The sequence below is a fragment of the Mustela lutreola genome, chromosome 9 (genome assembly GCF_030435805.1).
Source record: "Mustela lutreola isolate mMusLut2 chromosome 9, mMusLut2.pri, whole genome shotgun sequence".
NCBI classification, from domain to species: domain Eukaryota; kingdom Metazoa; phylum Chordata; class Mammalia; order Carnivora; family Mustelidae; genus Mustela; species Mustela lutreola.
The window spans coordinates 70154881-70176202 of NC_081298.1; the positions used below are offsets into that span (position 1 = coordinate 70154881).

The following is a 21322-nucleotide window of genomic DNA, read 5'->3' on the forward strand; positions in this document are numbered from 1 at the left end:
GAGGGTGTAATTATATTATTTCCTGTACTTTTGTAGATGCTTGATATTTTCCATCATAAAAGGTTAAAAAATTAGAGACTGCTGGCTAAATGAAAAATGAAAGCCATGAAGCCCTGTCCCTGGGTGAGAGACCAGTCTTAGTGTCTCCTAACTTCTGCTTGTCAATAGCTGCACCCCGGGGTGTTTGGTTTAAAAGGAGAGTATTAGGGGTACCTGGGTGGCTCAGTCGGTTAAACCTCTGCCTTCAGCTCAGGTGGCAGGGTCCTGGGATGGAATCCAGCATCAGGTTCTCTTTGGCAGAGAGCCAGCTTCCCCCTCTATCTCCGTTTGCCTCTCTACTTAGTTGTGATCTCTCTCTCTGTAAATAAATAAATAAAATCTTTATTAAAACAAAACAAAACAAAACAAAAAGAAAGGTGAGTATTACTTAGGAAGCCCCTTTTCTGAATCCCAGCTTCTTCTCCCCCTCACAGTGTGATGATCCTGGACAGGACTTCCCTGAGAATCAGTTTCCTCCTGTGAGTAGTAGATGTGAGAGGGATAGTGCCTGGGCTCCCTGCCCCAGAACATGCTTACCCCCACTGTTTCATAGCTGAGGGGAGGAGGTGGGCCCTGGGGGGCACATCGGTGTAGGTCCTTTGAGAGGGGACAAAGAAGGTCTGGCCATTCAAAAATTGTATACATGTACTGTTTGTTTTACTAACACGTATGTTATAAAACAAACACAAAAACTTAAAAAAAAAAAGATTTTATTTATTTATTTGACACAGAGAGATCACAAGTAGGCAGAGAGGCAGGTGGGGGGCGGGGGGGAGCAGGTTCCCCACTGAACAGAGAGCCCAATGCGGGGCTCAATCACCAGGACCCCGAGATCATGATGCGAGCCAAAGGCAGAGGCTCAACCCACTGAGCCACCCAGGTGCCCCCACAAAAACTTTTTTTAAAGACATAAGGATGAGGGGTCTGTAGCTCCTCTCACTTGGCTGGAGACCGATTGAGTGAGGGCAGGAGCCCCTTCCCCTAGGGACTGGCTGCTCAGATCCCACTGTCAGTCTGTGTATAAACAAAAGCTAAAGTCGCTTATTTGTTTTGAAATACAAATAAATGTGAATGGAGCCTGGAATGAATACCCTTTTTGGAGACCGTGTTCTGGAAGGTTCCAGATGGGCTGTTTGTACGTGTAGTGTAAGGCGGTCTTGTTGTCTTGCTCAGAATGGCTGGGTAAGTCTCCTGGTAAGTCTCTAGAAATGATTTTCTGTTTTGGCAAGTGGGCTGCAGTGTCTGCCTTTCCATTTCTCTTTTCCCTACGACTATCCTCCTGTCACCTCCTCTTTTTATTTTTCCTGCTTCACTCAGTTTTTTCCCTTTTTGTCTTGCTTTCCATTTTCCTTTTCCTTTTATTTTATCTTATTTATTTATTTTTTAAGATTTCATTTATTTATTTGACAGAGATCACAAGTAGGCAGAGAGGCAGGCCGGGGGTGGGGTGGCAGTGGGGAAGCAGACTCCCCACTGAGCAGAGAGCCTGATGTGGGGCTGGATCCCAGGACCCTGAGATCATGACGTGAGCTGAAGGCAGAGGCTTAACCCACTGAGCCACCCAGGCGTCCCCTTCCTTTTCCTTTTAAAAATCTGACCAGCTAATAGTGGCTGTATTTATTGATGGCTTCCTTAATAAAATATAAAAATAAAGTAATGTATTTATTGTAGAAACTTTCAGAAAGGAGGAAAATGATTAGGAAATGAAGGGCCCCCTATCCCACCACTCAGAATGTGAGTATTTTGGTGTGTTTTCTTCTAGTAAGTAGCAATGAACCAGCTTCTGGTAAGCAGTGGACCAACTATAATGCTTTCTCCTATCCCTCAGTATGAGACATCATTCTTATCCTTTCTGATTATAAATATAAAAATAAGAAGGTAATACATGCTGATTTTAAAATGCATTAAGTGGGGAGCCTGGGTAGCTCAGTGGGTTAAAGCCTCTGCCTTCAGCTCAGGTCATGATCCCAGGGCCTGGGATCATGACCACCTGAGCTGAAGGCTCTCTGCTCAGCAGGGAGCCTGCTTACCACTTTCTCTCTGCCTGCCTCTCTGCATACGTGTGATCTCTGTCTGTCAAATAAATAAATAAAATCTTTAAAAATAAAATAAAGTGCATTAAAGCAAAAGCAGAAGAAACAGGCATCCTTAATTTTCTTACTTTGTAACTTTTTGCTTTATGCAGGTGGTGAACCACTGTCTCTTTAAATAAATTTCTGTCTGCATCAGCCTAATTTTTAGTGGCTGCAATACTGTGTCATAAACCACACTAGATGGACCCTCCTGGCCACAGCTTGCACACCAGCCTGGGTTTTCCCTTTGTATCAAGGTCTATCCTAGTGTGGAAGAAATGGCTGAGGCCAAGGTCTTGCACATTTTTTGTTTTGACACGTGCTGCCAAATCCTGAAGAAAAAAAGTGTCATTGTTCTCTCCAGTACTGCACTGTTTTAGTCTCTGTGGTCTAATAGTATATTTTAATTTATATTAAAATTAAACATCTCCCCAGTGTTCTCTTAAGTTGCTTATTGATTAAATGGCTCACTCCCTGCTCCTCCCCAGCCTGGGCTTCCTGCTTAGGGATATTTAGGGAAACTTGGTCTTGTGTGTAGCTCTCCCACCTGCCTGTGGAGGGGTCCCTGGGGTGGAGGGCTGTGCAGGGCTGTATCTCCTGTGGCTGTGCTCCTCTGCTTCCCTGCCTATGCCTGCCTACGCCTACGCCTACGCGTGCCCCACCTGTGTCATCTTGCTGGGCTGGGCTGGGCTGCCCCTCCTACTGGTTGAGATCAGCACTATTAATAGTCAGCTTAATCTTTCCCCTTTGCTAGGGTGGTGTGGGGGGAGGATTCCCAGGAAATTAGGTGCCCTGTTGCCGGCAAGTGCAGACCCATGGCCTGAGATCCCGTCTTCTGGCACCCAGAGGCCAGCACCTCTCCCCAAGGGAGGTGTGTGAGAGCTCTGGGCCTGTGTTGGGAGCTTGGGAGGTCAGTGGCTGGAATTTGCTGGGGGACCAGCAGGGGAAGATGCCCAGGACACCACCTCGGGTAGTGGCCAATCCCATGTCTGATCTGGGACCTCTGGATGTTCCACATGAGAAAAGGCAGCTGGAGCTGGTAAGTGGGGCCTCTCAGGGACCTTGTGGACTTTGAAACCCAGCACCTTCTAAGGTGTCTTTCTTACAGTCTTTACGAGATTATAAAGTTTTTTTTATGGGGGGAAAGGACACAGCAGTCTGCTAAGATACGCACTGTGGAAGGCGGAGGACTGGGCTCCCTGGGGCCCCAGGAGACCAGCTTGTAGGGATCCAGCAGAGTCTGGGGGTCTGCTGTGTTCCAGGCATGAGGTAGGCGGGGCTGGGGTATAGCATGGAGAGCAGTGAAGTCACAGTGTGGGCCTGGCCGAGCTGGACACCGGCCGGCAGCAAAGGCAGCCATACCAGTGCTGGTGAAGGGCGGAGGGAGAGCTGGGGCCAGGCTGGGCAGGGAGTGCTAACAGACCCCAAGGTTGAGCCCCTCAGAGGGGAGCCAAGGGTGCACAGGGACTCAGTCAGGTTCTGGGGCCTCTTACTCTGCCCCATTCCAGATGGGAGAGGGCAGTGAAAGAGGCCTCCCTGTGGTTCTCTGACTGAGAGGAGACCTGGCGGAACAAAGGTCGACAAAGGCAGAGTGGGCAAGCTTGCCAGCCAGGTGTGGCCCAGAGCAGACCGAGGGCGACCTCATGGTGCCTCCTTTCCCACAGCCAGTTTGCCCTGTACGAGCAGCGCATGAGTGTAAAAGGCTCCAGAAGCCCTGAGTCCCTGGGGAAAGCAGTAGGAGAGTGTTTTTCAGAGCTACTTCTAATGGATATGTTTCTTTTCTTTCTTTTTTTAAAAGATTTTATTTATTTATTTGACAGAGGGAGACACAGCGAGAGAGGGAACACAAGCAGGGGGAATGGGAGAGGGAGAAGCAGGCTTTCCACAGAGCAGGGAACCCAATGTGGGGCTCCATCCCAGGACGCTGGGATCATGACCTGAGCCAAAGGCAGACGCCCAACAACTGAGTCACCCAGACGCCCCAATAGATGTGTTTCTTTCTGATTATAAAATTAATACTCTCTCTTCAGAAAAGTATAAAAAAGAAACAAACCATATCCTGAACCCCTCCATACTTTCAGGTTTAATCATATGAAAGTATCATTTTGGCTGGTCAAAAATAGTCAAATATGAACAATTTCACATGGAGGAGCCACATACAAGCATTTTGCTGTTATTTCCTCAGTCTTTTTTCTTTGAATAAGGACTACTTTGAAAAATGGGGGCTTCTTAGCTTTTGGGGTAGATGTATTATTTACATTTTCATGTTCCATTTCTCACCCAGCCACCCCCAAAATCCAATTATCCAGTTGAATGGACGCTGGTAATAAAATGAGGGAACTCATTAAAATAAACATTCTGTAGTAGACTTAAATTTCATACAATGAGGATCATAAATAGAGGTCCCCAGTTGGCCCTTTTATTTTAAAAGGTAAATTTAAAAAAAAAAAAAATTTTATTTACTTATTAGAGCAAAGTAGGCAGAGAGAGAGAGGGAAGCAGGCTCCCCACTGAGCAAAGAGCCCGATGCGGGGCTCCATTCCAGGACCCCAAGATCACGACCAAGCCGAAGGCAGGTCGTGGCCTTAAACCCATTGAGCCACTCAGGTGCCCCCAAAATCATTTTTAAATTACAGAAACTTCTTAATTACTAAAATTCAAAGGAATTCTTCTCTCGTCTTCATCCCTTTCCCCCTTTGCATTGATTACATTTCTCCTAAGGAAATATCTGTGTGAATGGAGTCCTTTATTCCACAGATACCTGTTAAACACTTGGTGTGTGCCGCCCACCATTCTGAGTTTTGAGGACACAGACTAAAGCCCCTCCTGTAATGCGCTCAAAATCTAGCAGAAGATGGGTCAGAAACAATAAATACAACGAATAAACATATTATGTCATATATTTTAGGTGAGTTCATGATCAGGGTTAGGGCGCTGGAGGAAGGATCGCATTTTTCACGGAGGCCCTCAGGGTAGACCTCACCGAGGGGGCCCCCTCCGGGGGATCCCTGCAAAAGGAGCAGCCTCAGGTATGAGGAACAACAAGGAGGCCTTGTGGCTGACTTGAGCACTGGAGAGAGGAGTACAGATAGGACATGGTCAGCACCAAGGGCTCTGGACAGCCGGGCCACTCGGGCAGGAGGCTTTTACGTGGGGTGAGACAGGAACCACTGGAGGGACTTGGTGAGACATGAGGTGACCTGACGTCACCCGTCTTACTGCTGTGTTGAGAGCTGACCTGGGCCCAAGATAAAGCAGGGAGATGACTCGTTTAGCCGTCTGGGTGAGAAGGAGGTGCATGTGGCCCAGAATGTGACTAGCAGTGGAGGCCCCTGGAAGAGCTGGAGTCTGGTTGTCGGGTGCGGGCAGAGCTGAGGGGATCTGATGGAAAGGTTGGGTGGAGAAGGATAGAGAAAGAGAGGAGGGACAGTTGACTCCCCCATGGCCTTATCTACCCAACAGACAGAGATGGGGAAGGCTGGGGGGAAGAAGGGCAGGAACTTGATTTCGGCCATGTGGAGTTCAAGGTGTTGGGCTTCTGGGAGGAGCTAGCTAGCTGTCAGCTGGCAGTTGGGTACAGAGTTTGGAGGGTGCGGGAGAGGGCTGGACCGCAAGTGTTTGAGACACCTTGACATTCAGTTTGTGTTTAAAGTCACGAGGCAAGGGACAGGTCCAAGAACTGAACCCTGGGACCCTCTGACATAGAGGTCAGGGAGGAACAGCAGCCTCAGAGGGCAGTGGAGCAGCAGGAGAGCTGTGTGCTAGAAGCCAGGGAGAGGGAGCGTTTCCAGGAAGCAGGAGAGAGTGACCCCTGGTCAGAATCTGCAGCCCGAGCTTGAGACCCCACCACTGGAGGTCACTGCTGACCTTGGCAAGAAAGGTTCTCTGGGAGGGAGGAGACTCTGCCACAGTCAGTACCAGTGGGCACGCGCGCGCGCGCACACACACACACACGGGGCGCTTAGCACACAGAGCTGGGGTGACTGTGGGCGGTGCTCCAGGTCTGTACACCTGCAAGTTACCTGTCTCTGGAGGGCGCCCGCCTGCCCCCCTCACACCACACACAAAGGAGCCTCAGAAAGAGGGCCCCAGGGCTGAGAGCAGCCCCAAGATTGGGGTCAAGGAGTCCACGTGTTTCCTTTGTAGGACGGATGTTTCTGTCCTTTAGAGAAGCCACCAGCCTTTCCTGGTGTGGTCCAGTGTGACCCGTGACTGTGTCGGGATTTGTTGTAAGCCTTGGTTGGTTGGAGGTTCAGTGGGGAGGAGGACATTTTTCTCAGGTTATTGAAGCTATGTCCCTTCTATGTGGGGACTCTGACTTCCAGGCTCTGAGCTAGCCACTGGCTATCTGAGCCACGTTCCAACGCACCCTGTTCCCTGGGACTTGGTCTATGCTGGTTTAGGCACAGAGGGTCCTTGCTCACCCTGGACACTCACTAATCTCCCTTTGTTTGTTCCCCTTAATTATGTTTTTTCCCTGATTTTTTCTCAATTAAAAAAATTATAGAGCCTATCAAACAGAACAGAATTAGGAGAGGACAGCGTACAGGGTACAAGGGCCCCTCCCCCAAACTCTGCTTAACCTGGGAGGTGACCACTGTTACTCTTCCCTGCATTTCAGGGCAGTTCACCACCCTGCCAGCCCTCAGTCCAGCAGACACCATGCAGTCTGTCCCCCTGCTCGCCCTTCCACCAGCAGCCTGTGTTGGGCTTCATTCCACATTCTGTCTGTCTGTTCCCTGCTGCTTTCTCCCCGGAGCAGTGGCAGGACTCCTGCTCCATTGCTATTGATGTGGGTAGTTTCTGGTTTGAGGTGGTTAAAAACAAGGTTCTGCCAAACCTCTTTGCTTCTGTGCCTTTTCTGCTTTGGAGACGATTATATCCAGCTTCCTACCTGTGGAATATCTGAGTCCAAGGTTAGGGACCTTTGGTTTTGAGTCATGCTGCGTAATTGGCCTCCTGAAGTTCGCCCATTTACCTGCCCACCAACCCGAGGACCTGAGGGCATGCTTGTTTCCCTTGCTTCCCCCAGCATCGGGTGTTACTGGTCTTAGAGCATCCCAGTCTGGAAGATGGTAAATGCGACTTTGTTTTAACTCTGGTTCCTTCCTGACTGAGCATCATTTCTCTTTCCAGAAGGCACTCCTGGGTGGGCAGCCTCCAGCAGGCAGAGAGGCCTAGGGGGCCAGACCCCCAGGGTCCTGGCTCTGAGGGGCTGCGGCCTGCTGGAAGACCTTGACGGAACACTTGCTCTCATCAGCCCCTGTCTAGAAGACACTAGGAAGTCTTTGAGTCTAGACACGGTTCTGTCTAGGTCTGGTCTGGGTACATAGTTCGAGCAAGGTGCTGAAAGTTTTTTGACCATAACTCAGAGCTGGAGATGAGTGTACCACAGTGACTGACACGTGATGGTGAAAGTTGCACAAAACAGTCCCCCCCCATCCGCCATCACATGTGGCGTACTCCGATATCTTTGTTATTTTATTTTTTTAAATGCTGGTCCTGAGAACTGGCAGCTCTCTGGAATTCTGAGGGGCACATCCTGGGGTTGGGGGATCTGGAGTGGCCTTGGAGACTTGGAAAACGCCCTCTCCAGAGAAGTCCTTTGAGTGAGGCCCTCAGACTGGGTTGTGAAGGGGAAGCTGCCCAGGAGACCCTGGCTTGACCTTCTCAGCTCGCCCAGGACTTTCTCCCTTTGGCTGCTCCAAATCTGGGTCCCTGTGTGGGCTACACAGCCCATCCGAACTACAGTGCAGGCCAAGCCTTGGCTGTCTCCCTCCTGTCACCCACTGGGACGAGGGGCACAGGAACAGGGTAGAAACCCAAAACAAGGGCCTGGAAAGCCCTGCCGTGCCCCCCCAAACAAACTTCTATGGAGGGTCCCTCCTCCCCTCCCTCTGCCTTCTGACTTTCTCTTCTTTAGGTTGAAGAGGTGGCCCTTCTCTAATTATAGTACTTGCCTGGCCTAATTACAGCCTGGGCTAATTTGTTAATGGTTTTTGGGAACTGAGAGCCTTTGCCTTGGGCAGTATCATGGCCCTGGATACATGCTGGGGCATTTACCAAGGAGAGCAGGGTGAAGGAATGTGAGTGGCCCTGGAGGCCCCATGGGCAGCGTGGGCCATCAGAGGAACCCATGTCCAGTTGGCCACCCACGTGTCTCCAACCGACCGCTCCATAGTCCACAGCTTGTCAGTGTGTGTCTTTCCCTCCTCCAGGACTTTCAGGAGACCCAGGCGAGACTTTGCCATTTTCTTTCTTTCTTTTTTTTTTTTTTAAAGATTTTATTTATTTATTTGACAGAGAGAGATGACAAGCAGGCAGAGAGGCAGGCAGAGAGAGAGGAGGAAGCAGGCTCCCTGCTGAGCAAAGAGCCCGATGCGGGGCTCAATCCCAGGACCCTGAGATCATGACCTGAGCCGAAGTCAGTGGCTTAGCCCACTGAGCCACTCAGGCGCCGCCAAGACTTTGCCATTTTCATTCTAATGAAACAAAAGCTCTTTGATGAAATGCCTTAAAATTTAAAAATGTACTTTTGGTTTTCCTTTTCATAAAAGCAACATCTGTTTGTAGCAGAAACTTTAGGAAATAGAGAAAAGGGAAAAAACCACCCATGACCCCACCCCAGTGACTCATGACCCTAAATGTGTTAATATTTTGGTGGAGGCATCTCATGACTGGGCCCTTTGCTTTTTTCTGACTCATTGCATCATCCCCCAAGGGAAGTCCCACCTGGCCATCGTGCAGAAGGTGAACAACGAGGGTGAAGGTGACCCCTTCTACGAGGTGCTGGGGCTGGTCACCCTGGAGGACGTCATTGAGGAGATCATCAAGTCTGAGATCCTGGACGAGTCGGATATGTACAGTGAGTTCCATTCTTCCCATTGGCCTGGAACCCTTTTCCTGCTCACAGCCTAGGTGTCCTTAGGTGGGAAGGCCACACAATGCAGGGATGTGGGAGGCCCGGCGCCCTGAGGCCCAGGAACTGGGTGCCTCACACTGGCCAGGGTGAGCGTTCGGCACGTTGCTCAGATCGGTGAGAGGAGAGTATCTTTGCTCCCCCTGGCCTTCGTGACTCAGCATCGAGCCAGGGAGCCTGCCTTGAATCAGACAGTGCTGCTTGTGTGTGGAAGAGGGGACTGCAGAGCCGGGAGCTGGCGTGCAGGTTCTAGTGTGTTCCCGAGTCACTGGGAACCGAATTCTCAGTTCTAGATTCTTTCTCTTACAGCCGACAATCGAAGCCGGAAACGAGTATCTGAGAAAAATAAACGCGACTTCTCAGCCTTCAAAGATGCTGACAATGAACTCAAGGTGAAAATTTCACCTCAGCTACTTCTGGCTGCTCATCGCTTCCTGGCCACGGGTAAGAGCAAGAGGAGGGCCCTCAGGTGTTGGTGGGATACAGTCATGGAGGGGAGTTCTTGGCCTCTGGCTATTTGAAAGGTGCAGGGGAAAGTGGCTGCCTCTGAAAGGGGGCAAGGTGGCTTCCCTCCATCCCTGGGGCGCTCCCTGTGGTGATTTGTTTTCTCTGTTGATGGGTTGTCACTGCAAAATTCTAGGAAGCATTCGGGTTCTGAAACTAACTACCGCGCGAGTGGGGAGGGCGAAATAAAAAAAAGAACCATTAGGAGTACCCGAGGTGGGCACTGGGGTTCCCCAGACCCCTGGATGCTGGGGAGAAGGAGGGCGAAGGAAGCCCTTGCACATGTTGTGGGCCCACAGCACTTGTCTGGCTCATGTACTCATAACCTGAACCCAGCTCTGTTCTCATCACTCCCCCTTCCCCTCTGCCTGCATGTGCTGAAGCCAGCAGGACTTGACCTCTAGATCACTGACATACCTCTCCTCTCACCCCTGATTCAAAACCCCTTTGGGGACTTGGGTGATTGATTTTGAAAAGCTCCTGCCTGTTCCTCCCTCCCTCCAAATCTGACTCTCTTCCCAACCCTCACTTGCTAAAGGGTGTTAATTCTTTGTTTTTCTTGCCAGGGCATTGATGATGGTGCTAATGATAATAATGATGGTAACATTTATAAGCGCTTTCCATATGTCAAGCATGTGTCTAAGTGCTTTACATGTACTATCATTTAACCTCACCATGACCCTACCAGGTGTTTTGTTTTTTGTTGTTTGGTTTTGTTTTGTTCTAAGGAGTTTCTATACCCAGTGTGGGCTCTAACTTGCGACCCTGAGATCAAGGGTCCTATGCTCTTGCCAGTTGTATGCTCTCAGCCGGGTGCCCCAACCCTATGAATTTTTTTTTTTTAGTTTTATTTATTTGAGAAAGGGAGAGAGTCTAAGCAGGGGAGGGGCAGAGGGTGAAGAGTGGGAGGAAAAGACTCTCAAGTGGGCTGTGGAGCCTGATGCAGGCTTGATCTTACCACCCTGAGATTGTGACCTGAGCCAAAACCAAGAGTCAGACACTCAACTGATTGAGCCACCCAGGTCCCCAACCCTAAGAAGTTTTTATTTTTTTTTTAATTTAATTTAATTTTTTTTTTTTAAGATTTTTTTTTTTTATTTATTTGACAGAGAGAGATCACAAGCAGGCAGAGAGGCAGGCAGAGAGAGAGGAGGAAGCAGGCTCCCTGCTGAGCAGAGAGCCCGATGTGGGACTCGATCCCAGGACCCTGAGATCATGACCCAAGCCGAAGGCAGCGGCTTAACCCACTGAGCCACCCAGGCACTCCTAAGAAGTTTTTAATCCCCATTTTACAGATGAGGAAACTGAGACACAGGTTAGGTAATTTGCCCAAGGTCATGCGTGCCCAGTGTGGGAGCCACTATTCCAGCCTAGGCAGGCAGACTTGAGTCTGACATGTCTGGATCCAAGGGGTGCTGCTTTCCCACAGAGGTGCGGAACCGAGGGGAAGGAGGGCCTGGGCTGCAAGCAAGCACAGTGACCGTGTTCCCGGTGCTGTCCAGCCAGGCCCCCTGTGAAGTAATTGTCGTCTTTCTTCCAACAGAGGTTCCCCAGTTCAGCCCCTCTCTGATATCAGAGAAGATCCTGCTGCGGCTGCTCAAGTACCCAGATGTCATTCAGGAACTCAAGTTTGATGAGCACAACAAATACTACATCCGCCACTACCTGTACACCCGGAATAAGCCGGCGGACTACTTCATCCTCATCTTGCAGGTGGCCGGCCTGCTCCCTACCCGCCCTCCTGTGCCCGCTCTACCTCCTCACCTGCTGAGTTGGCTGGGGGATTCGGGGCTTTCTCCTGTGCGGCCTGCCCCCGAGCCTCTGCTCCCCCTTTGCTTGTCCTCCTTCCGAGAGGCCACCCTTGAACCTCTGGGTCAGGGCACCTGAGTGCTTCAGGGCTCTGGAACCGACTCTTCCTCACCCTCCCTTCTCCCTTTGCCTTGTCCTTTTTTCCCCTCAGTTGGGCTTTCCTTCTCAGGCTGTTTGTCACCCTGACCCTGTGTTCTTCCAGGGGAAGGTGGAGGTGGAGGCCGGGAAGGAGAACATGAAGTTTGAGACAGGTGCCTTCTCCTACTACGGGACCATGGCCCTGTCCTCGCCCACCTCTGGTGAGTAGCTGGGCTGCCTCCATGCTGCTCTCCATCATATCTGAATTGGGGGGAGACTTGGTCTGGTACCCCAGAGTCTAGGGCCATCCAGGTGGCTCAGAGGAGAGGGAGGCCAATGAGGGCCAGAGCTGCCAGGGCCTAGTGGAGGCGGTCTGGAAGAGCAGGGCCTGGTCCCTTCGGACAGGATTCCAAGAGTGGGGAAGAAGAGACGGGAAGGGGAATCTGAGCCAAAGCCTGTAGGGAGCTGAGAGCGTGTTCTGAGATGTGAGACCAGCCTACCAGAGCCTCCAGGGGTGGGAGGGGGTGGACCATGGGGAGTAAGGACATGTTGGGGAGCCCCAGAAAGTGGCTGGCATTTGGTTGCGATAGGAAGCAAGAAGCCGTGAATGGCCTTGGAGCAGCGGGACGTATCATAGCAACTGGGTCATTGGGGCAAGTAGTCATAGCAGCGGGAAGAGTGAGAGACGGCAGGTGATGGAGGCTACAGGGTCTTACTCACAGAGACTGGGGCAGGGGAATAGAGGTGGGGAGTGAGGGCATCCAGGGAGTCAGGGCAGGGCCCGTTTGTCAGGTAGGGTGTGGATGGGCTTGGCTTTTCAGGGGGCTTAGCCACTGCCTTTTGGTTAAGGGCTGGTTCTGATGGCATAAAGGGATTTGGGGCAAAGAGGGGACTGGACACACCCTGCAAGAGAGTTGTGGGAAGTCCAGGGAAGGGCCACTCTGGCCACCCTAGTGCTTTCTGCTTCTCTAGTCTTGGGTCGCTCAGGCTTTCTTTGCCAGAGGGGCCTTATGGCTAGAGTGGGCACTCTGCAGGCAAGACCCAAGTCTTAGAAGATCAGCTCCTTGCTAGTTGCCTGGCCCTTCTGAGCCTTGAGTGGGGCCCCAGGTTGCTGCAGGCCAGAAAGTGGTAATCCACTTTGTGGCTGGGGGACAGGCCACACACTGAGGTGTGTGTGGCTTGTGGAGATCCTCTGTGTTAGGCCTGTTGCTGTCCTTTGACAAAGAGGACCCTGAGCGCAGGGGGCCAGGGCCCCCTGTATATTGATATAGCTCAGCTTATTGGCTGGTGTGATGCAGCTCTGCCCCTCTCCCAGCATGAGCAGGCTCCAGGAGGAAGCAGTGGGAAAACAAGACTCCAGAGCTGGGTTTTGGAGCAGGGGACCCCTGCCTGGATGTCTCTGGCCTAGGGAGAAGTTTTCAGCCCCTCCCAAGAGCACCTCTTGCCAGCCAGCTGGGGAAAGTCTTGTCCAGGAGGGCACATGGTCGTGGGACATTTCTTCCAGGCACTTTCTCTCTGCAGTGATGCCTCAGAGGTTGGGTCTGGGTCCTTAGCTCCATCCTTTGAGCTAGAAGCGCTCAGGTTCCACTTGGATTGGCCAAAAGGGAGAGGAGATGACTTCAGCCAGGGGTGGGGAGGGCCACTCTGGCTTCACTGTGGGATCCTCTGCCCCTCTTTGAGCAGCGCTCATTGGTCTGCCCTAAGCTCCCTCCCTGTCAAGAGTCCACTATGCCCCTCCCAGGGATACCAGCCCCCAACAGATCTGCTTCACCATCTTGTTCCTGTGTGTCCATGTTCTGCCTCCTCACCCTACCCATCGCTGACCTTCTCCTCTTTTGCTCCAGTGCCTTCAACCCAGGTCGGGTGTCCGCCTGGCAAGCGGAACTCCCTGCTGTCCTGGCTCTCAGGTAACACAGCATGGCTGGAGAAGTTTGTGCTGCCACCTGTTGCCTGAGCCCACATACCACAGCTCTGTTAACCTCTCCCAGCAGCCGCTGGGGCTCCCCACCCGGATTTTGGGCCTCCCCACCCGCATTTTGGGCCATTCCACCTCTTCACGCTTGTGGGTTAGCCTGATTTGCACCGGCTCTGCTTGGCAGCGGGCCCTGAGTGCTTTGCCCTGGTCCTGGAAGCGCTTCCCCAGAGATCCCTCAGTCCTTGAGAACACACATGCATACACAACGTGCGCGCGCACGCACACACAGACACACAGCTGGAGTGGGAAGGGAGTGTTACTACTTCTGGCTGGGCCAAGTGAGCCCCAGCCTTTGCACACCCCTGTGATTAAGGCCACTCACAGACATCAGGATGCCTTGTCATCCCATCAGCTTTCTTTAAAAAACTTGCCTCCTTTCTTCCCAGACTTTGCTCTTCATTCTGTTGCTGGGGTGTCTGCCTGTCAGGGGAGGCAACCGCCAGGCATCAGAAGTGCGGCCCGGGCAGACTGCCTGAGTGCTGTCCCTGCACTTGCTAGTTAACAGGATTCCAGGAGCTGACTTCCTCTCAGTCTTTTGTTCCCCCTTGTGTAATGGGAACAATACGCGTGGCCCCTTCTTAGACTTGTCAGGGCAATGAGAGAATAGGTAGGGAATGTTCGGTTAGAGCTAAGTTTTTATTTCTGTTTTTTCTTGGTTACAACTAAAATGTGACATTCCAGTTGGAAAGTATCGAGGAAAAGGCCCAATGCCACATGCTGTTTCTGGCCTTTGATACATCACACTCCTGAGCCTTATCCCAGGATTGCTGGCAGCTGTGTTGGTTGACTCACTTATATGGAGGCAGCAGAGGGTGGCAGAAAGTGCTGGTCTCCCCATCAGAATGCTGGCCTGCTGAGCCCTGAGGAGGTTAAGAGCATTGCCAAGTGCCTTTGGGCTCTAGTCTCAGTGTGTAACTTAAAGAAGTTCCTGAGGCCTTTGACAGTCCTAAAAACCTATCCCCAAAGTCTGTTATTTCCCATTTTATATTTGTACAGCTGGCTTTTTTCTCCCTCTCAACTGTACCAAAGCACAATTTTCTCTTGATTCTCTTTAAAAAAAAAAAAAAGTAAAAAGGTGAATTAGAAGTCACTTGTCCCTTTCAGACAGCCAGCTTCTGGTAGTGGGAGGCAGTGGGAAGCTGCTAACGGCACTTGAGTGGGTGATGTTGGTGGACCGTGTTGGTTTTCCTTGGCCAACACCTCAGCCTCCTTCTCTCTTCCACACTTGCTCTTGTTTCATACTGACCAGGGAGGGGTTCATGTATCCATGGGTTGGGTCCTGCTGTTTTTACCTAATACAAGAGCAGAAATCCAACTTTCTTGTTGGAGCCAAGTGTTCCCCCAGGCACACGTGCCTTCATTGGTTATCTCCCCTTATGGACAGTCCTTGTGGTGTGTGTTCTATATAACACCATGATGTAAACCTCTTTATGAAAAAACTTTCTCTGTGTTTAAGATTATATCCTTAGGATATGCTTTCAGAAATGGAATTACCAAGTTAAAAAACCCTTATCTTTTTTACACATTTATTACTCTGTTTAATTTTATTTTTTAAGGTTTAATTAATTTATATTTTTATTATCTTTTTATTTTTTATTTTTTAAATTTTATTTATTTATTTGAAAGACAGAGATCACAAGTAGGCAGAGAGGCAGGCAGGGAGAGGATGGGAAGCAGGCTCCCCACCGAGCAGAGATCCTGATGCGGGGCTCGATCCCAGGACCCTGAGATCATGACCCCAGCCAAAGGCAGAGGCTTGAACCCACTGAGCCACCCAAGAGAAGAGCCCCTATTTTTGTTTTTTTTTTAAGGTTTTATTTATTTATTTGATAGAGACACAGCGAAAGAGGAACACAAGCAGGTGGAATGGAAGAGGGAGAAGCAGGCTTCCTGCCAAGCAGGGAGCCTGATGCTGGGGCTTGATCTCAGGACTCTGAGATCATGAGCTGAGCCAAAGGCAGATACCTAATGACTGAGCCACCCAGGTGCCCCAGTTAACTTTTATTTTCTTGAGAGAGCAAATGAGCAAGTGCAGGGGAGGAGCATTGGGAGAGGGAGAGAGAGAATCTTGAGCAGGCTCCATACCCAGCATGGAGCCTGACATGGGGCTTGATCGCATGACCCTGAGATCATGATCTGAACCAAAATCAAGAGTCAGAATCTTGGGTGCCTGGGTGGCTCAGTGGGTTAAGCCGCTGCCTTCGGCTCAGGTCATGATCTCAGGGTCCTGGGATCGAGTCCCGCATCGGGCTCTCTGCTCGGCGGGGAGTCTGCTTCCTCCTCTCTCTCTCTCTGCCTGCCTCTCTGCCTACTTGTGATCTCTCTCTGTCAAATAAATAAATAAAAATCTTTAAAAAAAAAAAAAAAAAAAAAAGAGTCAGAATCTTAACCAACTAAGCCACCAGGGTGCTTTGGATTTTCGTTTTCAAGTAATATCTACACCTAATGGGCTCAAACTCACAACCTGGAGATGAAGGGTCACACGCTCCACAGCCTAAGCCAGCCAGGCACACCTTATAGTTCAGTTTCAGTCATAACAGCAATATAGCTTATTTAGAAAATTGAGGAAAGGGAAAAAATTAAGAAAATTAAGCAGTATTGGGGTACCTGGTTTGCAGAGTTGGTTAAGTGATTGGCACCTGGTTTCAGGTCAGGTCATGATCTCAGAGTCCTGGGATCAAGGTCCTTGTTGGGCTCTATGCTCAGCATGGAGTCTGCTTGAGATTCTCTCTCTCTCTGCCCCTCCTGCTAGCACAGTTTCTCTCTATCTAAAATAAATAAAATCTTAGGGAAGAAAATGAAGGGGTATCATAATACTATTGTTCAGAAACAAAGGTTTCGTATTTGGGTGTATGTCTTTTTAGGGTGTCTGTTTTTAAAAGGCCATGTCACTAACTTACGTTATTTTTAAATTCAGATTCTGGAGTGTTCATAAGTATTAGTTAAAAGCAGTCCATCATCATCCAAATGATGAATGTGACGTATTAGGTAATATTCATAGTATTTGTGTTCCTTTTCTAGAACTTAATCAGAGGTATTACTTAAGTTGGGATAAGTGACACACTTGTGATCTTCTAGTGATCGTATACTGCCCAGTCATGGGATATCCAGACTATGTTTTCCTAGTTCTAGGAATGAAGCCCAAAGACAGAGTATTACTCAGTTCAGTCTCACTCAGTTAAAGCTGTATTGGTCATTCAGTCACCTGGCCTCGTGATGTTTGCTCTCTTCACCATTTGTTCATCTCTCTTCACTGTTTGTGGGAGTAGCTAACTTAGTAGATAGTAACTTAGTGCTCAACTAAGTAAATAAGCCTAGTCCACTTCCTGTTTGTTTAAAAGAAGCCAGCATGCCTTCACGATTAACTTCTTTGTGCATTTCACTGTTTTCTAAGTGTTCTCAAAAATAAGAGCTAATGATATGCAGTCTGTGTACCGTTCCTTTCTGAAAATAAGGAGGCTGCTCTTCCTCATTTGTGGTTGCGTCGTCCCGTTTCTTACAGTGCGCTGCATGGAGGCCCTGTTGTCCCTGGGGGAAGAGGCACCTCCCCCACTCCCCCAGGCTTTGCCTCCGGGCAGGGGGATGTGGATCGGTCTTGAGGGAACCGAGGGAACCGCGGGCTGGTGTGGGAGGCCTGGCGCTCCTGGGGCTCTAGGCTCCTGTGAGAGGAACCTGCTGCCCCGTCCCCCTTGTCAGACTGACAGGGGGCCCGGCAGACACAAGTGGGCAGGACTGGTCCATACAGAGTGGGTCACCTGCAGAGCACACTTCTGACCTGAGACAAGCATGTTAAGATGTGACTAGGGTATCATGTTGAGAGGTGTGTGTGGATGCGTCATAGGGTACAAACTCTATGTTCTTTTTAATGTAAAAGTGTATAGTATATGTCCCTTGATACAAGCTGCTTTAGGAACAAGGACAGTGTCTGGTCCACTGTGAGGGATAATCATGGTGTCACCCTTGACTGATGAGTTGTCGGGGGAAATGAGGGGATCTGGAGACATAGATTTTGTGTCTTTGGTTTTGGTTTTCTGCTTTGGTAAGCTTTTTAATACTTAACTGCACAACCCCTCTAAACAAACTAACTCACTTGCTTTAAGGAGGCCAGACCTTCTGCAGTTGGAGCTTGTCTGTCCTTCAGAACTGCTCCGTTCTGGTGGGGGCCCCACACCTGCGTGACTGGGGCACAAGAGGGGCCCCTGTGAGGGGCCCTGGAACCCCCTGGCCTTACCATGTGTCTCTCCCCACAGACCACTCCCCGGCCCACCCCAGCACCCTCAGCCGCTCAGCCTCCCTCAGTTACCCGGACCGCACGGATCTCTCGAGCGCAGCCACCCTGGCAGCCAGCGCCAACCAGTTCGGCAGCTCTGTCCTGGGCCAGTACATCTCTGACTTCAGTGTCCGGGCGCTCATGGACCTCCAGTACATTAAGGTGAGTGTTTCCTATGTCTCTCCCTCTGGGCAGCACGGTCTTCCCCGTCCCGGCCATTTGGATCACTAACCCTCGGGCATCAGCAGCTCCTTTCTTTCACCCCCCACACAGGGCACAGAAGGCCCAGACCTGAGACGTGTGTCTTCCTTATTCTTGTTCCTCACAGTCTCCAGCTGGGCACATCCTCTCTTCCAGACCCCCAGCCCCAGCCCTGGCCAGCCTCGTTTCCCTGGTCTCATAAGGCTTGCCTCCATCCCCGCTTTCTGTGAACCTCACCCCTTCTTCCTGCAGATCACCCGGCAACAGTACCAGAATGGGCTGCTGGCCTCACGCATGGAGAACTGCCCTCAGTTTCCTCTGGATGGCTGCACCATTTGCACGGAGAACTTAGCCGGGAAGCCCGAGCTGCCTGTGGTAGATGAGACCACAACTCTTCTCAATGAGCGCAACTCTTTACTGCACAAAGCCTCCCATGAGAGCTCCATCTGACAGGAGGGCCCGGGGCCTCCCGCCATCCCCGCGGGGGTCTCCCCAGTGGGCCCACATGAAAATAGGGAGCCTTGTAGGCCAGAAGGGGTGCAGATAGCCTGTCTAATGGAGCAGCCACATGGCCCCCAGAATGTGGGGAATTCTGGCCTCTGACAGGGACCTCTGAATAGCTCCGAAGTAGCGGCTGTCCAGCCCAGGACTGGCAGGGCAGTGGCCCAGCTACCACGAGCAAGGCTGTTTTTTACTGAGAGAATTTCTGAACTAGGCTCATTGCTCCTCTTTTTAAATATTGTTTGGGGAAAGGAATGGGGAAGGGGAAGACAGGGTTAAGGAACTTTATTTAAAACAAAAAAAAATTTTTTTTTTCCACAAAAACTTTAATTAAAAGGGGTAGGGTTTCTCACCCCGGGAAGCAATAGCCATAATCTGCTCCCAACCATGACCTTCTGGCTTACGTCCCGGTCTCAGGGAGCCTACTTTTCCTCCTCTTCCCCTTCCTCTTCCTCCTCCTCCTCCTCCTCTTCCTCCTCCAAAGATGGTATCCCAGAGGCCTGCTGGAGGAAGGTTTTTTTCTTGGGAGGAAGACAGTTCCTTCCAGGAAGCAAAGAACCAAATAGCGCTGAGAACAACTGGCTGGATGCGTGCACTGAGGCTTGTCTGACGTCACTGAGGCCGAGGGATTCTGGGTAACTCTGATGAGGGACATGGTACTCCCAGCTACAGAGAGGAGCACACCTACTCCTGTCAACTGCTGGATCCTGGAATTTCCTAGAACTCGGCTGATGGGCTCTCCTGGTGAGTTGGGCTAGGCTGAGGACTCTCACCCCTGTCTCTACTGATTTGACTCCGTGTTAAGCAGGGTCTTACACCTTTAAGATTGCTTACCCCTGCTCCCCAGGCCCTGCCCTTACTTTTACCAAAGGTTTCCCCCTAGGTGGGAGAACATCTACATTACGGGTGACTTGTCTGAAATAATTCCTTTCAGTTCCAGGAGGGAATCTGGTCATGGGCATCTGTGTTGTTAGCAGTTAAGACTATCCTCTTTCCCACCCCACAGTGAAAGTCAGGTGTCAGTCACTGAGCTATGAAGTCCTTCTTTCCAGACTCCCTACTTCTCATCCTGAAACCCCATTGCCTCTTGGATTGAGGACAACAGGACACATAGGAAGACAACCTAAGCAAATTCTTCATGCCCTTTCCTCTGTGGCTGAGGCTTACCCAACCTTGTTCACACACTTAAAAACCCAGGAAAGGAGGTTTCCACCTAAAAGGCACACAGCTGGCAGCCCTGTTTCCCCCATCTTAGTAATCCTAGCCTGAGTTGTCATCCTGGCCTTTGCTATAGCTCCGCCCCCACTTGAAATTCTGCCCCAGTTCCTTTTCCCTGGGGCGAATGAGGCCCTGCTGCATAGTTCCAGGCTTGCCGCTGTTGGGGAGCCTGTGGGGCTAAGGTCCATGCTGGCCCTTTTGTCGGGTGGAACAGTTGCTGGGGGCCCAAGATCAGGCGAGGGAGACTGCACACCTTCCATCTAAGTAGTATTTATTGACCCTTTTCTCATAGTGACTTCTGTCACCCCAAGTACTCTGTTCTTCAGGCGCCTGGAAAATGTTAACTCTTGGGACCAGGAAGTGTCTGCACCAAGTATGCTTGCCCCTGGCCAGTTCTATAGTCTCCCCTAGTCACAGAATTTATTCCTCAAAGTCTGGAGAGAAGGTAGTGACATGGGTTCTCAGTCATGAGAAAAAGAAAAACAAAACAGACCTTTATTCCCTGTGGGGGGAAACCCCTCAGTTTTCTACAGGAGCAGCTTGCTTTCTGAGTCCACATGGGAGCTTGCAAAGCTGTGTTCCTGAGAGACCTGAGTGCCAGGTGGAGCAGAGCGCATTGGCCTGAACCAAGTGAGTGTGCGAAGTGAAAGGAGCAGGTGCACACACTTCCACAGCTACCTCTTTGCACACACAGTTACTACCAACACATGGGCCCTCAATCCCTCCCTTTCCCCACTTACAATCACTTTTTGCAGAGGGTCATAATTATTTCCAAATATTACTGGTCCCATGACTTCCTTCTCCCAGTGCAATTTTTCACTTCCTATTCCAACCTCTGGTTCCTGGGTCGAGCCGTACCCTGGAGCTGGCCCACCCCTGCGTGTCTTCCCACGTCAGGGAGACCTTCGCAGATGGCCTCCAAGTGGGTAGGCAAGTCACAGCCACCATAGCGAATAACTCATATTTATTTTGCATAAGATTTTAATTTGTATATTTTTGTGATTTATTTTGGCATTGTTATGAGTTTGACTCTCGGGGAGTTTTGTTGTTATGACTCTTGTGTCTTTTGTCACAAGACAGTGATAATATTTGCTAAACAATATATGGAATTTATTTTTGATTGGTAATAAAAAATGAAATATGAAGTCTTGGTTAGTCTACAGTTTGCCTGTTTTGAGTTCGGTCGGTATTCGGTATCTATCATCGAGATGGTCAGGACGCCTGGGTGGCTCAGTTGGTTGGACGACTGCCTTCGGCTCAGGTCATGATCCTGGAGTCCCGGGATCGAGTCCCACATCAGGCTCCCAGCTCCATGGGGAGTCTGCTTCTCTCTCTAACCTTCTCCTCGTTCATGCTCTCTCCCACTGTTCTCTCAAGTAAATAAATATAAAATCTTTAAAAAAAAAAAAAAAAGAGAGATGGTGGCTGTGGTTGGCTGTCAACCTGTGATAGGGCAAGGGGCAAGTATTCTGGGACTGTTTAACAGGAAGCAGAAATGAAATTTACAAAATACATATAATCAAGGCTGTTGTCCCAGGAGTTAGAGAGTGGCAGTTGCTGTAAGATGGATAAGTGTGCTCTGCTGCCGCAATTAGGAATTTGTAAAAATGGATAACCCTAGTCTTCTGCCTGCAGGTACTGGGGGGGGCAGTTAGAGGGGGAAGACAGCCCCTTCTTTCCCCCCGGGGGCTGAAGGAGAAAGGAGCTTGATCCCACAGTTTCATGTTGTTTCATAA

General features: G+C 50.4%; 1 protein-coding gene across 3 annotated transcripts in view; it reads left to right on the plus strand.

The window, feature by feature from the left end:
• CNNM4 (cyclin and CBS domain divalent metal cation transport mediator 4) overlaps positions 1-20731 on the plus strand; it is a 37415-nt gene extending 16684 nt beyond the window's left edge. The window contains exons 2-9 of one of the 3 annotated variants that reach the window (XR_009344831.1): positions 8833-8976; positions 9340-9474; positions 11078-11247; positions 11546-11642; positions 13266-13328; positions 17647-17828; positions 18120-19112; positions 20110-20731. Coding sequence is in view for 2 of the 3 variants with exons in the window: in XM_059134648.1 (XP_058990631.1) it covers positions 8833-8976; positions 9340-9474; positions 11078-11247; positions 11546-11642; positions 13266-13328; positions 17647-17828; positions 18120-18317 (989 nt within the window). In the remaining variant the exon portion in view is untranslated. Of the gene's footprint in view, positions 1-8832; positions 8977-9339; positions 9475-11077; positions 11248-11545; positions 11643-13265; positions 13329-17646; positions 17829-18119 lie in introns of all 3 variants that reach the window. The other 2 variants (XM_059134648.1, XM_059134649.1) reach the window with 2 other exon arrangements.
• The last annotated feature ends 591 nt before the right edge of the window (positions 20732-21322 follow it).